This window comes from Impatiens glandulifera, chromosome 1, assembly GCF_907164915.1.
Source record: "Impatiens glandulifera chromosome 1, dImpGla2.1, whole genome shotgun sequence".
In the NCBI taxonomy this organism is placed as follows: domain Eukaryota; kingdom Viridiplantae; phylum Streptophyta; class Magnoliopsida; order Ericales; family Balsaminaceae; genus Impatiens; species Impatiens glandulifera.
The window spans coordinates 41,181,510-41,200,098 of record NC_061862.1 but is presented as its reverse complement, the minus strand read 5'-3'; the positions used below and the strand labels follow the sequence as shown (position 1 = coordinate 41,200,098).

Here is an 18,589-nt window from a genome sequence, read left to right as displayed (position 1 = left end):
AATTAATCCACTTTTGAGGATTTGAACTATGTTCATGCTTGATGAAAATTGATATGATCATCTTTCATTGTGCTTACTTTTACTTCATGTCCATTGAGAAAAACAAAATAATCACATGATATCAGATTTCTCATATCTTTAGTGGATCTTTTTAATGAGATTGATTCTTGAAATTACACACTTTGTTCTTATGTAATAACATCCTTAATAGGGAGTTCCTTTTATAATCTCTAGTTCCGAATTCGTTAAGTACTTAAGCAATATCGATAAATACAAATCTGACTGAGCTCATCTGCAACCAGGAATGAATACATTAACTATTTCTCCTCAAAAATTCAACATTTTCAAATATCCGTACATTTTCCGTGTCGAAAATTTCATTGTAGAGGGATCATAAACATATATTTCTTCGTCTTTAAGAATATCCAACAAAATAACAACTAATATTTCTTGAGATCAGTTTCTTTCCATTTGACCTATAGGCATAACATTATCTGCATAACCCCAATAGTTTAATTACTATAGTTGAAAGTATATAAATGACAAGTCATGGGTTCGGTTTACATTTAAATCGTACTAGCTTCTAATATAAACATATTCATCTAAAAGACATACATCACACCTATGTCTCATTCAAATAATAATCGATTTAAAGAATAATCTCCGTATTACCTAAACTTCAATTGATTTGTCGTTGTCTACGCAGATGTGTGTTTCACTGACAATTTGTTTTTCTTGACGATTCATCTTACCCTATATCGTCAAGTCCAAATAATAATCGATTTTAACAATAATCTAAAATTCCGTATTACCTAAACTTCAATTGATTTGTCGTTGTCTACGCAGATGTGTGTTTCACCGTCAATTTGTTTTTTTCTGACAACTCATCTTACCATAAATCGTCGAGTCCAAATATTAATCGATTTTAACAATAATCCAAAACTCCGTATTACCTAATCTTCAATTCATTTGTCGTTTCTGCGCAAATATATGTTTCACTATTAATTTGCTTTTCTTGACAACTCATCTTACCGTATATTGTCAAGTCCAAATAATAATCGACTCCGTATTATTTAAACTTCAATTGATTTGTCGTTGTCTATGTAGATGAGTGTTTCACCATCATTTTTTTTTCCAGACAACTCATCTTACCCCCATATTGTCAAGTTCAAATATTAATCGATTTTAACAATAATCTAAAACTCCGTATTACCTGATCTTCAATTGATTTGTCGTTGTCTGCGCAGATATGTATTTCACTATCATTTTGCTTTTCTTGACAACTCATCTTATCTTATATTGTTAAGTCCAAATAATAATTAACTCCGTATTATTTAAACTTCAATTGATTTGTCGTTGTCTACGTAGTTGTGTTTCACCATCAATTTGTTTTTTTTCTGACAAATCATCTTAACCCTATATCGTCAAGTCCAAATATTAATCGATTTTAACAATAATCTAAAACTCCGTATTACTTCATGTTGTTGTCTGCGCAGATATGTGTTTCACTGCCAATTTGCTTTTCTTGACAACTCATCTTATCATATATTGTAAAGTCCAAATAATAACTGATTTTAACAATAATCTAAAACTGCTTATTACCTGAACTTTAATTAATTTGTCGTTTTCCACGCAAATGTGTGTTTCATCGTCAATTTTCTTATTTTTACAACTCATCTTATCCTATATCGTCAAGTGTGTTTCACCGTCAATTTTCCTTGTTTGACAACTCATCTTACCCTATATCATCAAATTCAAATAATAATCAATTTTAACAATAATCTACAACTCTGTATTACGTAAACTTCATTGATTTGTCGTTGTCTGTGCAGATGTGTGTTTCACCCTCAATTTTCCTTTTTTGACAACTCATCTTACCCTATATAGTCAAGTGTGTTTCACTGTCAATTTTTTTTTTGGCAACTCATCTTACCACATATCGTCAAGTCCAAATAACAATCAACTTTAACAATAATCTACAACTCTGTATTACATACACTTCATTGATTTGTGCGCAGATATGTGTTTTACCGTCAATTTGCTTTTTTTGACAACTCATCTTACCCTATATCGTCAAATCCAAATAATAATCGATTTTAACAATACTAAACTTTGTATTGCAACTTCAATTGATTTGTTGTTGTCTATTATGACGTGTTTCATGATTGACAGAGGAAGAAGCTAAAAAGTCACTAAGCAAAAAATCCCACTTTCCTCAACTGGGATGATGAGGCCTGCTATGATAAGGGAGAGACAGGCACCACCTCTAACAAGGTACTCCTATGACGATATACATGACCTCTGTATATGACTCAAGAATCAACCATTATCTATCTTCTGTTTACCTTTGTTTGAGCACTACGAATCATTACGCGACAATATATCTTCCTCACTGGGCGCGTATGTTGTAGGTGAAAGAGAGGGTGTCAATTTGCTTTTTTTGACAACTCATCTTACTCTATATGGACACACTTTATCACCATCACTTTCGTTTTAAGACATAGATGATTCGATGAACATCTATATATATATAATACTTATATATGGTGGTATGCCAATGTGGAGTTTTTAGTGGAACCAACTTAAAAGACAAAAAAGAAGAAGGAAAAGTAAGCTCTGGGTTGTTCAACTTCAAGACTTTGACTTATCAAGAGTGGATAAGTTAAAGATTGTTTTTGATAATTATCATTTGTTAAGATATTTGGATATTTAACTTTTGGAGTTTAAGGTCTTGGCCAATCAATGCAGGATATTTTGTTATCTTGATGTTGAGTTTTGCTACAAACTCCAACATAATCATTTTGTTACTATATAAAACTTCATTAATTAACATTTAACTTATCACATCTAAAAATCATATACAAAATCAGTTGGTATCATTGAATGAAATGAAAAAAAAACATATCTAATAATACTATTTAATGAAATGTTAAAAATGTACAAATATTTTAACATAAAAACTTATTATGGACAACAACACACTTAATAACATCTATAGAATAATAATGAATTACAAGAAAACCAATGAAGATGAAACTTACCGTTTGTCTTGTAAGGCGTGCATCATCATCAATACAAGGTCCTACAATGGACTCTATCCTTATGGCATTGTTATCCTTACTGCCTGATGATGATCCTGAAATTGAACAACATATATTTATTTGGTATCAGGTCAAGGGTTATAAAATAGTTTTTCTTTTAAAACAAGAGTTTATTATCGGGAAAAAACATGGCATTGCTAAAATCAAAGACTTCATTCTTCTTACTCTCGCAACTATCAAGAAGAAAGGAATATGTAACGGATGAGACTTATTTGAGCTTATTGGAATCTAATTTTTTGTAATTGTGTTCCATTTTTCTTTTTCAATTCTTTTTGTTTCTTCCGAATGTTTCTCCCATTCAAACAATTTTCTCATTAATGAAAAGTTTACCCCTTATTAAAAATAAATTATCGGGGGAGGAAGATAGCACGACTCCACAGTTATGTCTCACATTTCAATTTAAAATGTTTTTAATAAAATCGAATCTAATATCATTGGTCTCATAGGCAAACACTCTTTCTACTTTAACTACCACTTCAAGCTTAAGGCGTTTTTAGTGGCAATCGAATCTGATATCTTTAGTCACTTAGTTAATACTCTTCCTACTTGAGCTACTCTAGTTGGTTGATTTAAGGAATATAATTTGTTTTTATCTGAGTTTATTCTCAGGAGTAAGCTAACATGACCTCATTTAAATCAAAACGTTCTTAGTGAGAATCGAGTCTAAAACCTTTGAACTCTTAAATAAACACCGTCATGGGTCAAAGTGATTTTTACATATTAGCACTTATTTGGAAGTTACATACATGATTTTAAAAATATACTTAAATTTGTTATGAACAATAAAACAGTTATTCTGAAAAGCTCTCACAGACATAACATAAAAAATTAACTAATAATAAGCCTAGAAAATAATGAAAGGATTAGGAAACATACCCTTTAAAATTTCCTGGACTTTTTTGCCACCTGCAACTGTTCCCTCATGTAGAGCTTGTCGTTGATAGCTCTGCAAAAGAAACAATAAACAAAACTGAACATTAACCAGCATATAAGGAATAACTACAAATCAAATAAAATATATTTGAATAGCACTACTTTTTAATAAAATAATGCAGCCTTGAAAAGATTAACATTATTATTTTTTTTGTTTGAAGTAATGAAGAACAACCCTTCATTTGATCATGGAACTATGCGAAAGGATCAAATTACCCACTCATTCTTAACGGTGTGGAAACTTATTAAATTCTACACTTAATCCGTTGCAGTGGTTATTTATTAACAATCATAAACATTTTGTTTGTTCAAATAGAGCATTATATCTCTTTCAAAAAAATTGGATCATTTATCGATTTGCGCATGTCAGGCCATGCTAATTTACTCTGTATCATGTCCCCGAAGAGTGTTGCCTAAGTGAAAACATCATTTGTAATTGCATTACCACCAATTGAATCTTGGACCAAATAATCGAATTTCTAAACACAAATATGATTATAGATTTAGCAAAAGAAAGGTGTTGGCATAGTTCAAGAAAGCTAAATGTAATTGAACCAATCTCGTTCTTTGTTGAAAACTTATTTAGCGATAATTCCAAGGTTAAAAGATGTAATGTTATTTCAATAGGAAATGTAAAGAGTGTAACTAATTAAAGTTTGTAGAAACCAACTTAATAAAACGCAGTATCTATCAAAATTAATTTATTTCTTCCAAAACTCGTAAATCTAAAATTGAAAATTAGACATAATCACATGCATATCATGTGTGACTCATTGTCTATCAATGAGATTCCAATACTCATTATGGTGTCTTTCCTTCTTAAATATGAATCAGCAATATATATAATTGGCTCTTGCAGATTTAGGAGCACATTTAATAATGGTAAAAATATTTCTATTTCTACATCTTAGTGTCCAATAACACAATAATCTACACTATTGGACAAGCAATAGATAAAGAAACAGTATTCTACACAAGAACTATTTATTGAGAAATATTTGACTTATCGTGGAAAAGAATCACAGTGAAATGATCATGTTAAAGGCAAATCCTCAACAGTGCACAAAATTCAAAGCAGGAATAAAAGACAGACTAAGAGGCATTTCATTATCATTATCAGCATTTTCCATTAGTTCTACTGAGATATGATCTTACCTCGTTCTTTTCCTTACTCAACTTGTCTTTACGATCAACCTTTGCAGAAAAATGGTTTTGTGAGCTGGTTGAAAAGTTGTCAGCAACCATATTTTGTGGGCCAGCTGAAGAATTAGAAAAGATGTTTAGTGCTTCATTATCTTGTTGCTGTAGTGGAACAGTACTAGACTCACTCTGCAGGTAATTAACAGTATTTGAGCCAACTGAGCTTTGAGGTTCCTCTTTAATTTCAACTTTGATATGTGGCATCTCGAGATTCCTGGGTTCATCTTTAATTTCAACTTTGATATGTGGCATCTCGTTCCTGGGTTCATCTTTAATTTCAACTTTGATATGTTGCATCTCGTTCCTGGGTTCCTCTTTAACTTCAACTTTGATATGTGGCATCTCGTTCCTGGGTTCATCTTTAATTTCAACTTTGATATGTGGCATCTCGTTCCTGGGTTCATCTTTAACTTCAACTTTGATATGTTGATCTTGCATCTCGTTCCTGAAATGGTTCAAATGTGTATATAGATCCCGATTAATTAGAATATTGGGATTAACCAAATATTAATTTAAGTAGAAAAGTGTTCAGGATAATTATCCTTTCTAATCTTTATTTAGATAATAGGTTAAAAGGATAACTCTCTAAGAAACAAGGAAAAGTTCTCTATTCTAGAATACTTTGTGCAATGTGTATATTAAAAGACATGACCCATGAATAATAGATACCACAATTTAATACAGTCTAATTTACTCTTAGTATTAAAGACACAATTTAGTCACAATCATCAAGTGTTGGACGATCTAGAAAGAGACAAAAGAGTTTTCGATGGGAAAAACTACAGATACAATTGACTCAAAGGTTCATGATGTAGCCGTTTGCTCATAATTTGGTGAACAATGGAAAGATAGCACCAAAATGACATCCCATGGGAAGAGGATAAGCAAAGAAAGAATCAAGGGCTTTGTTTCTCAATATGTTTGCATCAATCAAAAAGAAGGAATATCTGTCAATATGTGCCGGATGAGACTTTTTGGACTTTATTGGGATTTAAATTGACTTATTATTATTGACATTTTCCCTTTCCTCTCTCTCTCTCTCTGTAACCCTGAATGTTTAAAATGAGCTCGCTTTGTGTTCACCTCTTTCATCAATAGAAAGTTGACACTCTCTTAAAAACCAGTACTTATTAAAGTAGTATTGATAGATTTAGGTTTTCTGGACCTATATGAGAAATAAGATTACATTATTAATTTCTGATGAAGAGTTCATGATTTTGGCCTCTCATCCCAGTTCCCTCATGCTCTCACCCTAATTCACTCTAGTTCATAACATTGGTTCTTCCTCGCAGGTGTGATGCCAAAAACACGACTACAAACAGAAAATACTATGACCCTATTTAAAAAACTTAAACCAAATCCTAATCAAATATTAATAAAAAAAAAAAGATAATTAAAAGACTAACATAATTATGCTAACTACTAATAATAATTATCTACTAATTATTTGATACTTTTAATTAACCAACAACTTGTCATCCTATGATTGGCCCTTCAAAAACCTAATCTCTATTTTGTATCACTACCCCTTAGTCAAAGTGTTCTTGTGGTAGGCCACATCAGGTAAAGGCACATGCACACCCAATGTAAGCTAAACAAATGAATTGGACAACTAGAGGACAAATCAAACAAACCATAATACAGATAACATTAAAGGTTACCACAAAGAATAGTATCTTTTACCTTGAAACCCAATCAGCAAGAATGTCAGCATAAGGAAGCACATGAAAGTACTCAACAACAGAAGTGACTGTCCAGATAGACATACACTTTTCAACCAAAGGGCCTTGCATTCTGAAAAAAATACCATTTTCATAAATTAGGAAAATTAGGACGATTCATACTTTTTATAGTTGTACACTCAGAAACTAGCAATGAGATATCACAAGCAGAATTTCAACTATACAACTAACTTATAGTTAAAATAAATGTCACATAACAATGGATGTCAACAAATGCAAAGAAAAGGACTTTAGATCACAATCTCTAAGAAGGGCTTAACTCTAATTCTGTGCATGCTTCTAAATTCGATCCATAACCTAATTGTCAATGAATTGGTTTCAAGAGCATTCTACCTGTAGTCTGGAAGACATATTATGGATTTTACAGAAGAAATAAAGGTTAACTTTTATGGCAAGTAAAGCTACAAACAACTTTATTATTTTCTCAAGACATAACATTGGGATATAGAAAGGTTTTTTACGAATGAAGACTTGAATGATAATTATGTCATCTATTTTCTAACAGATGGATAATGATGAGAAAACAACCTGTCCAGCATTTGTTTGATAGGCATTTGAACATTCTGTCCCAGTGATTGATTAGCTTGCACAATATAGAAACGAACAGCTGTTTTTGCTTTACTCAAAGAGTAAACAACATGGCTTTCCAACACCTCAAGATTACTTGAATTAATACCTGACCAAAAACGAACAAGTATATAGACTATTAGAGGGACAGCGTAAATAGATATCCATTTTTCCACTATAAATAAATGAACACATGCTCTTACAAACAATTGCTTTGTCTAGATACCATTGGGATGCAGCTACAATAATAATCCTATTTTCTAGTATGAACTGATGACTTGGTCTATAGAGATTAGGGACTTTATTGCAAAGGAATGTGGAGTCCTCAAAACTTACCTCTGTCTCAATAATTAATCCTATTCCAGTTTACCTCGCTTGAGGGATGAACAAATAAGTGAGGAATTTACCTCGTCCAACAATAAACTATCTGCAGTAGTTTGAGATACAGAAGCGGTCTAAAATGAAATTGATAGATTCATATCTAACAGAATGTAACAGGTACTGATTGAACTATTGTTCCAATACAGAAACAAATATTATTGTCTATAATTACACATCAGCCATATTCAACATCTTTAGTATTAATCAGGACACAACCTGCTAATATGACCTGGAAGGCTGTGACAGTCCTATTGAACAAACGAATTACTATATGACAACTTAATAGAAACAAAGGCTTATATCTTTCAAACCTGATATAAGCAATATTCCTTGTCAATAAATGTGAAGTTTGACATGAAATGATGATAATCGGAAATTCACAGAAAGTAAATAAATAATGTAAAACCTGTTTTTTCCTTGACAGCATAAAGAGCAACTTTCAAACAAAGGGCATCGACATTTGGTGCATATACTGCCGTTTCTTCCGTTTTCATTTTGCTCACATGCATGCGCTTCATTTTTTCATCAAACTCATCAGGAAGGTTGTCCAGACTTTTCTCAATTAGTGAATATGCACCTTTTGTAGATGAATGAAGCTGGAAAAAGCAGTTATGTTCATCATCGTCAATTAACAGAACACAAACACTGGAAATTGGCCATCCCTCCACATTTGGCACTTCTTTGGAAGCATCGAGATATGCAGATAAATCACAAGCATTAATAACTGCTTTCTCTGTTACTGAAACTTTAGCTTCTGGATAATCAACATTAGCACAGTCAGGTAAGTGCATGGACTTCATATATTCCATTAGTGATGGCTTCAGCGTAGTTGCTAACTTAGAGAACTCCCGAAAACACAGGAAATTCACTCCATGGAATTGTTTCAGGTAGTAGTAATTGTAGAGCAACACAACAGGATGAATCTGAAGAAGATTACACACTTAATAAGACAATAAATGGATCATAATACAGATATTGTGTCTTTCTTCAATGTGTAGGCTAAGATCTAGCAACTTAGTTTCCACATTTACTGAATACAACTAATGATGATGAATTAAAGGGAGAAGAAATCAGGAACCTGCGTCGCCACTAGCTGTTGGTGCTGAAGAGTAGGTTCGCTACCAGAAGAAGGCTTCAGACGTAACAATGGAGCAACAAAGTGATCAAGCAATGCATTAAGCAAATCCTTGTTGGGAGCCATCGCGTATACTAGAACAAGGATGATTAGGGTTTCGCAACTGAAACAGAGTAGAAAATGTTAGAATTCAGAAAGAATGACAACTGAATTGACAAAATGAAAACCTAACTGATGCCAGTTTTTAACACACCTCACAAAAGGCGCGCTAAATAACCGTTTATTTTGGAAGGAGAAAAAATTGCAAATTAAAAATAAAAAATAATTATATACAAACTCAGTTTTACATTTTCATATTGTAAAGATTTACATAATTATCACAAATGTAAACAAGAAAGTATATGAACTCATTCCAGATAAACATATAGTATGGGGTTCATTCGAGATTCAGCAACAAATTTAAATTCTAGAAGGTGAGAATTAGACATAGAAACGTGTTTATAAGTGTTAAAGATGTTCGTGATGTTAGAAGCAATGAAATCCTTCGACAATCGAACGAGAGGATTAGAATATCTAACTATATTAATCTCGAAATGAAACGAGATAGTAATTTGATGAAATTTGTCCGATCCATCCCACTATATCATAATCGTTATGAATCTCAAAAGAGAATTATTAATTAAATTTCTTCTAAAACAGATTCACTGTATCATATGATTTTTTTAAAAAGTAAAACAGATTCACTGTATCATAATCGCTATGAATCACAAAATCACAAAAGAGAATTATTCAAAAGTGTTATATTGAATGTGAACCAGATTTCTTATAGAAGTGAAACAAATTCACTATATTGTGATTTTTTCAAAAAGTAAAACATATTTACTATATCATAATCGCTATAAATCTTAAAAGATAATACATTATTTATGTGTCCATAATTATTATATTAAATTTGAATCAGATTTTGGTAAACCCAAAATTTATCTAAATTATTTATTATCTCAACTTCAATTGACATGTTATTGACTCATTATACTCCAAATAATATGTTTTTAACAATAACCTATATTATTTATTAAACTCCTCTCATCTTCAATTGACTTTCGAAGACTCGTTAAACTCTACATTAACACACTCTCTACAAAAGTAACATCGAAAATTTATCGACTAGGTAACCAAGTTAAATTAACCTAAACAAACAAAGTGTATTTACTGTTTCATATGCCACTTATTTTAGTAGTTTTTTAAGGTAAGCTAAATGAACACACATTTTGTTACCATTTCATTTTCTTACACAATATGATATAAGTTCATTTAAAAATTAAATAGAACTCAAATTAACTAAAGTGTTCACAGCCAAACTAAAATTACATACATTTATTTAGCTCTAACTTGAATACCTGAAAAAAAAATAATAATAATCACCAAAGTAGTCGAATTTAAGTATCTAACTAGACTCATACTTAATTTTGTTATATCCTATTACTAATATACCATGGGTTTAATAAAATTGTTCTAAATCTATAAATATCATATTCTAAACATAAAACAAATCATTTGTGATTTAACAAATCACTAAAATATATCTTAACTATCAAAATCTAAATATAAAAATACAAAACAATCAACCAATAAGAACCTGTTAAATATAATCCCTAACCTCAATTTCCACAAACAAACATGTTACAAATAAAATAAAAATAAAAAGATAACAGGACATCCTAACACGTTATTCTTCTTCTTAGTTCTGATAGAAAATCTGTCATTTTGCAAATAAATATAATTGATTCCTCGTTTTCAAATAATTCCTCAAAACAATCTAAATCCATAACTATATACTAATTAACTACTAAATCTTAAATGCCTTTTTTTCCGACCACTTGCAAATGAAACTTTCAGACATTGAAAATGAAACGGCTGATTATTTTCCGTTACAAATCCATAACAAAATATGTATATAATGTACATTCAATCTATCTATCCAATAAACTTAATTCACAAAACAATTGTAACCCTAGATACATACCATTAGTTAGATTTCTTAGCAATTTTGTTACAACATTGAAAAATTATAATAAAAATCGAGAAAACGTACCTAAATCTGTGTCGAATGTTGACAAAGTTTTTCGGCGGCGGGCATGAACAGTACTTGTGATATGATGAAATAGAGGTAGACTATGTGACATATAACCCTAATATATTAATTTACTATTTTGCCCTTCATCAAATAATAAATAATTTAACTTTTAACTTTTATATTTTATATTTTAATCATTTTAATTAGCTTAATCTTTATTTGATTATGATAATAAATGATATATATATCAAAATATTTGATTAATCAATCAAGGATAAATGGTTTTTCATTTTATTCTATCGCTCAGTTAAGATTTAAGAAAGTCTTTTTTATCATTTCATTTATTAAAATATTTGGATATTTAATTTTTGAGCTATAAAGTATCCTAAAAGAGAATATTATTTTAATTCTTTATCTATTTATTATTTATCCTCCTGGAGAGAATATTATTTTAATTCTTTATTTATTTATTAATTTTATTAGCTTATTTTATTAAGGAGGAGAGAATATTATTTTAATTATTTATTTTATTTTGTTTTAATAGCTTATTTTATTAAGGTAAGAGTTAGGCAGTTTTGCCAAATTATTTATACTATCGTGCAATGTTCTATTATCTGACTTATACATTATTTATTTATTATTTTATTATTATACATTTTATTTTATTTTTTTATTTTATTTTCTAAATGGAAGTGTATCACAAAATTTGATCGAAATAAATAAAACGTATTACAAAACAAACTCAAATTTGAGTGGCGCAACAAAATCAAGACATATTTTCATGTTAGAAAAAAATATTAGAAGTGACAAAAAGAAAAATTAATAATAAATAAATAAAATAATAAACAAGGTAATAAATAATTTACAATAAAAATAAATAAAAAACAGCAAATGTTGATTACATTGTTCAAACATATTGGAATGATATAATTGTACAAATTTTCATTTAATTGAAGAGACGTGAAATGAGATATTGTTTTTTTTTATATGGAACTTGTTATTTAAATTAAATAATAAATTAAACTCTTTACAAAAAAACATAGTTTATAAATTATATCTACACAATTTATTTTATTTGTGAAAAATGCATCAAATTGGTTACTTTAGTTTATTTTACTTCAAAATTCTCACCTACAACATTATTATTTTTACTCATAAAAACAACACAAACAATAAAAATGTTACAAGTTACCAATCTCCTAAACTAAGTACAAAATAATAAATGAGATTTTTCCATGATAACAAATAGCCATAAATTCACTCTATCTTCATTTATATATTTCTTTATTAAGTATGTTTGATTGACATTTGATAATGGACTATTTGAGATTTTTATTTATTTAGAAAAATATCTTATTTGACGAAAAATAGATTATTAAAATTTTAATTCCATAAATACTCTATTTTGTTTAAAATTTGAATTTTATATTGAGTGATTAGTCGAGCACTTAAAGTCAATTTTACAAATTTGGCTTACAATTATTATATTTTTAAGATTTAACTTTTAAAGAAAATATTTTTCATATTTTTGGATTATAAAAAAATTTTACATGTTGGAGGTTGAATGACTGACAATTTTGTATCCTATCTAATTAAATTGTTTGAAGAATTTTTAAATAAATGACTTTTTTTTTTTTATGTATACTCCTACTTATGTTTCGATTGACCTAGAGATTGACAATAAGTTTTTTGATCGACTTTTCGATTTCAAAACTGCCTACATTTATCATGCTCCCTTTCAAAGGACTTTATCCTGGTTTTTTTTTTGAAAATATGTGTGAAAACAAAAAAAAAAATCATAAAAAAATCTCGTATTTTTTGTCTAGAAAATTATTAAAGTAATAATCTTGACATCTAATTACAAACTGAAAAATGAAAGAAATTAACCTCGCTAGTAGATGCAACATTTGTATGAAAGTGAAGAATCCATTGATCATATTCTTTTTCATTGCGACTTTCAAGGACGGACCCATGATTTTGACTTGGGATGGACTTAAATTTAATGTACTTAATTATATAAATATATATGTATGCAAAATATTATATTTTTAAATAAGTTGAGCTTTACGAGATTGTATAACATAAAATTCATCTATCATAGAATCTACATTTATATATTTAAATAAATCTTATTCAATATAGAGTGTCAAGCAGTCGACAAGAAAATTATCTTCCATTTTATTGCAAAGTTCCGTCTTTACCTTATTTATTGCTAAAAATGATCGCTCAGTAATAGCAGTAGAAAGAGGTAATGTTAAAACAAGATGTTCGCTTAGTAGTGACAATAGAAACAGTAGAAACAGGTAATGTTAAAACAAAATAAATTATGTTCATTATTAAAAGAGGAAATTTAAAGACTTTCACTAGATTGATTTTGGATTGTAGAGACCGCAGATGAAGAATTTTCACTAGTTTGACGATCTATCTTTTTAAAGAATAAAGATATCAATGTTCTTCATTTTTTCTAGCAAATTCATGTTTCATTTTTGTATATACATATACACAATTTTCAAGATTGAATATTTTATTAAACAATTGGAATGTAAGATAAAAAAAATATTAAAAAACTTAAAATAAATATTTAATCGAATAGTTAAAGATTTAAAGTATAATGATGAAAAAGTAGAAAGAAAAAAGTAATACTAACATGATAATTTCTCAAAATTTTACATTAAATCAAACATACATAAAATCAATTACAAATATGATATATATACTTAAATTGACGATTATACCAATTAAAAACATAAGAATTAGAAGAAAAAAATTAAAAAAAATTAAAAAGAAAGGAATTTTACTTTTCGAAAAATATGTTTATTTGTAAACTAATTAGAAAGGAAATTAAAAAAAAAAAATCAATAATAAAATTAGGAAAGAATTATGATATATAAAATAATTGAAATATATATACTAGGAAAGGTAAGGATTTTTAATTTTATTTGATATATATAATATATTATATTAATACATATAATATAATATATTATATATAATATATATTTTTTAATTTTTTTTATTTTTATTTCATAGGTGGACTTAAGCCCACCTCAGCCACTCCTTAAATTTGTCTTAAATTTGTTATGGCACGTTACAAAAAAATATGAGAGTTTCGTATAACACTATAACCTCATTTATTTTCAATTGGATACATCAATATTCTAAATCAATTGAATGAAATTCTAACATTTGACAAATATTTTGAGTCCATTCAACATCTGACAAATTCTTATTATCATGGGGAACTATTTAAAAAGTAAGAAATAAAAAATATTTTGAAAAAAAAGAAAAAATTATAGGTACGATCGTCTCAAAAAATTCAGCACGTTCGTTTCAATCCGACAAAAGGATCTTGTACGAGAGAGAAAAAATTTCAATCTTATTCACATTTAAATTTCATACCTTATTTTCTTATTTATTGTTTTTTTCTTTCTTTACTCTTTTTTTTATTTTTTATTTTGTAAAGTTTCAATTCATCTTACACTATTTTTAAAAAAAAATTATCTTATTTTTTTTTATATTTTAATAATTTGAAGAAAAATTACATGAATCAATCTAACTAACAACCAAACTAATTGACTTTTATATATAGAGTAAAAAAAAACTAATTGTAGAAGTAGAGAATTGTTCTATATTCGTGCTATATTCTTCTTCCAGAATAAATTTTGGTTTCAAAAGTATAAAAATAAATAAGGAATGCTGCAATATTCAATGCCTTTTCTATTTTCTATGTTTTCATTAGCATAACTTTGACTAAACTCCACTGTAACAATTTACAGTTGTGCAACAAACTCTCTTTTTCTACTGCTTCTTCTTCTCCTTCTCGGCATATTATTTATTGATCGTCCATAGACAAAAGAACAAATGAATAAAATTCTCGAGTTAGAATTACTTACTTCATTCATGATTTGGTTTTGGCTCAGTTCTTTCATTTCGAGAAGAATTTCCAAACCTCTCTGTCTGCTGTCTCTTTCACTATATGTGTCCCAAATATTCCTTCTTCATCCACCAAGCTTCTTAGTTGCCTTGCAGCACTGTTGAATCCCACATAGTTCTTTCTCATCCCGAGAAATATCACCCCATAAGGAGGCTTCAAACACTGTTAAACAACAAATTACATAGAATTAATTGTATACTCTTATCAGAAGATCCAAACATAGTGGGGGCTGACTGTTTTAGTATGACTCGAAAAAGTTATATTGGTCTAGAATCACAATGATAGAGAATAGATGAACCTTTTTGATGAGGGCATATATCTTCTTCAATGATGTTAAGGAGCAAGGGATTTCATTCATTAAGATCACATCATATCCATCTTCATCCTGTTCAGTCTCACAAGCTCTCTCCCATGCCCTGCTGCTTCTTGAGAGCTTTCGCGACCGCCTTGAGGAAGACTCGTGTGCCACTATGCTTTCATCTTGGCTGCTACAAGCATCCATGAGATCCTCTTCAGAGTAGCTTAGTCTTGGAACAGTTGGCACTTCGGAAGGTTGATCACTTCTTACAACAGATAGAACAGTAGGAAGTTCTTCCCATCCTCCTGCAAAATATTGTACTGATGGGGTGAGGTTTTGCCTTGATGGAGTCAATGGGGTTTCTGGTTGTCTGCTTTGCCTTTCACGAGCCTGTTCAAGATTAGCCATCACATTCGGGATGGTTGTGCATCTTACAGTTTCTGCATTAAGGTCTTGGAAGTGAACTGTTGCTGCTCCCTGTTTTGAATTACAAGACAACTAGTGGAATTAGAATCGTCAAACTATTGTATACAAACTTTGGCCAGCAATTATTGGCTTCATTTTGAAAACACTATTTCATCTCGGCATGGATTCTGATGAGATGCCATTTGGAGGGCCTACTTGGAAACACTTTTTGTTTCTGGATTTGAATCTGAATCAGGATGAGAAACCGCCAAAAGAATTCTGAATATGTGTTTGACTAAGTTATGTTTCCTAACATTAATATGATATCTAACAGAAAAAATGTTACCAAGGTTGAGCGGTTTCTGGTGTATCCAGATTCCCAACTAGCCACACCTCTCTTACCAAAATTATCTAAATTGTATCCAGAGATTCATTTGACAGTTTCTTACCTAGATCTAGATCAAGGTACAAAAGTGTTTCCATACGAAGCATTAAGTTTTCCTATTGTCTGGAATCAACTTCATCCAATCTACCACAATTAGGTTCATACAATACAAACAAATCTTCAAAACTTGTTCATTTTTTCCCAAAGGTCTGAGAAGGAAAAACATGTTTCATAAAGGTCTGTTCATAGTGTGCCAAATAGGGCTGTTTAAAACTGAAACAAAAAACTAAGTAGCAGTTAAGAGAGCAATATGAGAAGCTAATAAGCAATAACACACCTTCAAACAAGCAAAAATCCCAGGAAGACCATAGCTGCAATTCAACTGAAAAATCACAAACAAAAATATCAACTCTGGTGCCCAAATAGGTGAACCTAGTTCAAGTGGAATAAACTTCAACTTTAACTTCTGTAATAGAGAGGATAATTGAAAAAAAAAAAAATATACCTCAAGCACCCTTTTCCCTCTAAAGCTTAACTGCCCATCTCGAATCTCATGTTTAAGAACATTAACAAGATCAATTGAGATTTCCCCAGCTTTAACCGATCCTGCAATGAAGCCACAATTTAGGTTCACACTAAAAACTATATAATTCTGACAGCAAGTAGTGTTGGCTCCTGCATAAGAACCCTTTAAAAAATGGAATTTCACAAAAAACCACAAGTTACACAAATCTTCTCCATAAGAACTAATGATGTGGCGGCTTGCAGGAGTTATGATGTTCAAATGTTCAGTTAGAGTAAAAGAGACAAAGTTTGACCAAGATAGCATACCGTCAGGTTTTGAAGGCATGATTTCTGAACCAGCTAACCCAATTAGGTCCGCAACACTAACCCGTCCCTGCAATAATACATGCATTAACGGATATAGAGAAGAACAATCTAAAGAGAAAGTGGGAAACAAGCAAGACATGACAAAAAGAATAGGTAAGAATGTGGATGATCCAACTAATGTTCCCTCTAAATAAAAATACTTGTTTGGATGCACAGTGGCAACACTAATGCGATGTACCTTGAAGACATTGAATCCATGTAAGTCAATACTCTCCCCTGCATATTTATACGGCTGAGTCATCTGCACAATGGAAACCCATAAACACCTGAGAATCTAACCTCCACAATTCCATTTTTTAAAGGTAACAATTCCACAGCATGTTAAGGTAACATACCTTAGATGGGATAATCTCCACAGCTGGTGAGGAAATATTCATATCTCTATCAGAAATGGCAGACAAGCTGTGACTCCCCTGGTCATGAGGTAGTAGCAAGCCAGGCAAGCACTGTGCAAAAAGTGATGGTGCACGCATTGTGGCTTAATGTTTGTAAGAATACCTTTTTCCCACTAATGAATAAAAAAAATAAGGCAAGAGTTAAAGTTGAATATAATCAAAAGGAAACCAATCTAACATGTCATATATTCAAAATTCTAACCTAAAGCTGGAAACAAGATATCATATTTTATGAGTACAATCATCCCCAATAAGAAAAAGTAAAGGATCCTATTGACCACATCCACATAAACATTCAATGAACATAACAAACAAAATGGGTGCTTGATGATCCAAGCAATAAAGTGATATAAGCGATTAATAACATAAGATGACTTAAAATATGCTAAGATGATGATCATCATCATCTCAAGCAATTGGTAATGATGAATCAGAGCAGGAGATACTTAAAGAGAAAAACTGAATTGAAGAATTCATCTGAATTCCGTAATATAATGAATGAAACAGGTATATAGTAAAGAGAGAATACCGAAAACAAGAAGAATATGGCAGGTGATTTGTAAAGAAGAAAGACAGGGGGGGATGTGAATGTTAATAAAGAAGAGAAGGAAAGGAAAGGAGAGTCCTTACTTACGTAGCCAACACGAAAATCAAAGATCGCAGGCGGGTAATTTTGACGATGAAGATCGTGTTATGACCGGCTGTGCTGGAGTCAAAGAGTGAGAATTGACAAAGATACAAACTTTCAAGAAAAAGAAGAAATTCACTGAAATATATTTTATTCAAAATTAAAACAAAACAAAACAAAACTACAAATTCTTTGCCGGTAAGAAAGTCAATATCATTACAATTTTTCTCCAACCAAAAACATGTTGAAATAGATTCATCAAACATTTCATATCTTTACTGTTTGACTCGGTTTTTATCCAGGGTTGTTGATCAACAATTAGAAAAAGATGGTATTTGTTTAGGAAACTATTAAATAAAAACATTAACAATATATTTATTTATATTTTATAAAAAAAATTATTTATTTATAATAACATTATTTTTTAATGTATGTTATATTAAAAGAAGCTGATTATATAATTTTATTTATTATTTGTTTTTATTAGAGAATATATTATAAAAAGAATTCAAAGTAAACAAGGTGTTCATGGTAAATGCTTCCCCATTTTATCTCTATTCCTCGTCCTAATATTTTA

General features: G+C 30.0%; 1 protein-coding gene across 3 annotated transcripts; it reads right to left on the bottom strand.

Moving 5' to 3' along the window:
* Positions 1 to 14,851: 14,851 nt before the first annotated feature.
* Positions 14,852 to 18,128, bottom strand: LOC124921196. 3 transcript variants are annotated; one of them, XM_047461822.1, is made up of 8 exons: positions 18,015 to 18,128; positions 17,325 to 17,497; positions 17,168 to 17,230; positions 16,930 to 16,996; positions 16,604 to 16,704; positions 16,436 to 16,480; positions 15,309 to 15,785; positions 14,852 to 15,172 (listed from the first exon to the last, which is right to left on the bottom strand). In XM_047461822.1, the coding sequence occupies exons 2-8, from the start codon at positions 17,460 to 17,462 to the stop codon at positions 15,002 to 15,004; spliced, it is 1,062 nt and encodes a 353-aa protein (XP_047317778.1). In that variant the 5' UTR covers positions 17,463 to 17,497; positions 18,015 to 18,128; the 3' UTR covers positions 14,852 to 15,001. The 3 variants fall into 3 exon arrangements, with proteins under 3 accessions (XP_047317778.1, XP_047317779.1, XP_047317780.1); XM_047461823.1 differs by having other exon boundaries at positions 18,019 to 18,108; XM_047461824.1 differs by lacking the exon at positions 18,015 to 18,128 and adding an exon at positions 17,914 to 17,965.
* Positions 18,129 to 18,589: the final 461 nt, after the last annotated feature.

Coding starts and splice junctions, on each gene's coding strand:
- LOC124921196 (XM_047461822.1), bottom strand. CDS start 17,462: ATGCGTGCACCATCACTTTTTGCACAGTGCTTGCCTGGCTTGCTACTA. Junction 17,231..17,324: donor TGGAGATTATCCCATCTAAG/GTATGTTACCTT, acceptor TCCATTGTGCAG/ATGACTCAGCCGTATAAATA. Junction 16,481..16,603: donor GAGGGAAAAGGGTGCTTGAG/GTATATTTTTTT, acceptor GTGATTTTTCAG/TTGAATTGCAGCTATGGTCT.